Source organism: Geospiza fortis, unplaced genomic scaffold (genome assembly GCF_000277835.1).
Source record: "Geospiza fortis unplaced genomic scaffold, GeoFor_1.0 scaffold173, whole genome shotgun sequence".
Lineage (NCBI taxonomy): Eukaryota > Metazoa > Chordata > Aves > Passeriformes > Thraupidae > Geospiza > Geospiza fortis.
This window is the reverse complement of record NW_005054334.1, coordinates 3,948,101-3,950,924: the sequence shown is the minus strand read 5'-3', so window position 1 is coordinate 3,950,924 and position 2,824 is coordinate 3,948,101. Positions and strand designations below refer to the sequence as shown.

The 2,824-nt window shown below is 43.8% G+C and overlaps 1 protein-coding gene across 1 annotated transcript in view; it reads right to left on the bottom strand.

Annotated features, from left to right (window-relative positions):
* The window catches only part of CACNA1I (calcium voltage-gated channel subunit alpha1 I), a 164,764-nt gene that overhangs the window by 47,577 nt on the left and 114,363 nt on the right, over positions 1-2,824 (bottom strand). Inside the window, exon 7 of the mRNA XM_031057759.1 lies at positions 409-724. Coding sequence (XP_030913619.1) covers positions 409-724 — 316 coding nt within the window. The remainder of the gene's footprint in view (positions 1-408; positions 725-2,824) is intronic.

Here is a 2,824-nt window from a genome sequence, read left to right as displayed (position 1 = left end):
CAGGAATATTTCATTAAAATAGTTCATTTCCCTGGATCGCAGCGGGGGAAAACCGGCAGCAGGTTGCCATGCCCCTTGGACTGAACACCGCGTACAGCCAGAGGAAAAGGAAAAAGGCATGGATTTTAGCTCCCATCTGCAACACGTGCTGGGAATTTAAAAAAAAATATTCCTTTACTATAGCTGTCTGGATGGAGGGTAAACTGGTACAAGTCAGCCTGAAGAGTGGAGCTTATTTTGGCAAGTGCGTTCATATGCGTACTGTCTCCCTTACCAGGGGAGTTACAACGTCCTTTACTTTGCATCTCTGTCACACCCTGCAGAAACTACCCCTGGAGCCCAGAAGGACTGAGTTTGAAAAACAGAAATATAAGCTTGAGCCTTGTAAAGAGGCTAACTGAGACTTACCTGAAATATCACAATCCAGGCATAGCCGATGTTGTCGAAGTTGATGGCACCCTTGTGTGGGTTGGCGTTGCCCGTGCGGCACACGTTGTAGTACTGGTTCCAGTTCACACACATGCCACTGACATTGAACTCTTGCCGGACTGAATTGTAATAATAATAATCATCCTTGTCCAAACAACACTCGTGGCCTCGCTCCTTCAGCGGGGGTATTTCATGACAGCCCATAATTCCATTATCTCCTGACAGTGAGCAGATAAAGGGCATCTCATCATCTTCCTCTGGTTGGTAATAAGGGGGCAGGACAATGTCACCTTGTCTGCAAAAGAAACCACAGTCAAATTTCCTGTGACAAAGAGTTTCCTATCTATCAGTAATACTGGTGGGGCTGGGAACCCCTATTATGACATAGGGACTTCATTGGGTGGGGGATTTCCAAGTTTTTTGACTCAGGAGAAGGGGAAGAATGACAGGGCTCCTGAAAACCAGTAAATTTCTAGGGCAAGCCCCCAATTTTCAGAGCTCTTCCTGCCATCAGATCACCCCAGGCCAAATTGCACAATCTGCTTGCATAAAGATGAAAAAAAGCTGGAATGCAGAGATTTGCAGTCTGATACTCCCCCCATTAGCATAAAAGCTAAATCAGATGCAATGACATTAAGGAAGTTCATCAGGCTTTACTGTAATATGTTCATATATGTAACTGCTGATGGACATGTTTTATAACATTTGGTAGTGAACCTCCTGTACTTCTAAAAAAAATCTAAAAAAAAAATCCAGTTCATGCATAATTAACATTGCACAGATAAGCCTTAAAATTCGGAAATGGAAAGATAAAATTGACTTAACCTTAACTTTGACTCCTCCTTGACAGCTGGCATTACGGGTGCAATGTTTTATGACAAGTTCATGTATTTTTTCCAAATAATGCAAGCACCTTCCAAATGCATGAATAATTAAAATCATCCATGCTTGCCTAGCTGGAGATGAGCTAATATCAGAAAAGTGAAAGGTGAAGATACCAAAAAAAACGGATTAAGCTCTAGCTGGTGTATTCCTTGCAGTGCTACAATGCACAACTTTCACGTTGTGCAAATGCAGACTGTTTCACTAAGTGTCATTGGAAGAGGACAGGTGTTGATGAAAAAGAAAAAGACTCTGATTGTTAACTAAGCAGGACTGAACTACAAAGGTATGTTGTAACTCATCCTCATCATTGGTGCATGGGCACCTTCAGAACTGATTTCCCTAGCAATGGTCAGCCAACTATTTTCCAATATCTGTCATTGCGAAGGCTGTAGCCCCAATTCACTTCTCAGTTACATCAACTCTGCATGGATGTAATTACACTCATTAAAGAAGTGCTACTCCTGATTTACATAAAGGACAATCATCCTAAACAGTAGTTTTTCCCTGAGGAATAAATAAACACTGCTTTAAGCAGCTCCTACTCTGCAACTCCACTGCTGTTCTGCACATTGTATTTTCACACTTTTTTTTTCCAATTTGAGATGCTCTAAAGCTTCAGAACTGTTTAATCAGTTTAAACTGATCTACAGCTCTAGGTTTTCTTTAAGTAGTCTGCACTGATAGCACCCCTGGGATTAGCATACGGTTTTAAGAAAACGTTTTAAAGCCTGAGATCTACTAAAGCCAGAGAGTCAACAGGAAGAGCTGTGCCCTGAAACTGGGTAATCGGAGAATTCATGGCAGGCAGGAGCTTTTCCACCCCACTGCCTGTGGGAGGAGTAAACGCTGTGCTCTGCAGACTCCCCCTGAGCCCCCAAACAAACCTCAGATACCTGTAATTGGCCCCTGTGTGGCTTCAGGCTCTCTTTGCCAGAAGTGTTTCCATGTTTCCCCACAAGTTTTTTGTCCCATTCAAACATTCATTCTTTGCTTTTAGATGCTCTCACTTCTACTAACCCAGCTGTGGGACACCTCTCCCACCAGCCCTCTATCCCTTCCCCATGGCACTGGCCACTTGCAATTCTACTCCTGAAGTTTTCTAGAAATTTCTCAGTGTCCCTCCAAAGGTAATGCACTACTGTTGAAAGAGAGACCCCAGCTCCATTTTGGAGGTGTCAAAGATGTTCCTGGATGCATCAGGCAGCACTATAGCTTTCTGTAAGACTCCTGTGTGTTGTTTTCTGTCAAGAAGGAGCAAGTTCAGGATCTTTCGGCAGCATGTTTCAGAGTTTCAGTTCTTTCTGGGTGTAGGAGCACCACCCTCTATTACTAGGCATGGCTGGAGGGAGCAGCCATGCTAACCTGTGCCTTGATCAAATCCAAATGAGCCCAGACACTTGCTGTGAAGACAGAAGAAAACCAGCTGTCTTTGCCCACCCTCCCTTTCCACTGCAAGGGGTGACCAGCACCCTTGGTGGCACACTAGCATCGAACACTTGGAGTAAGTGAT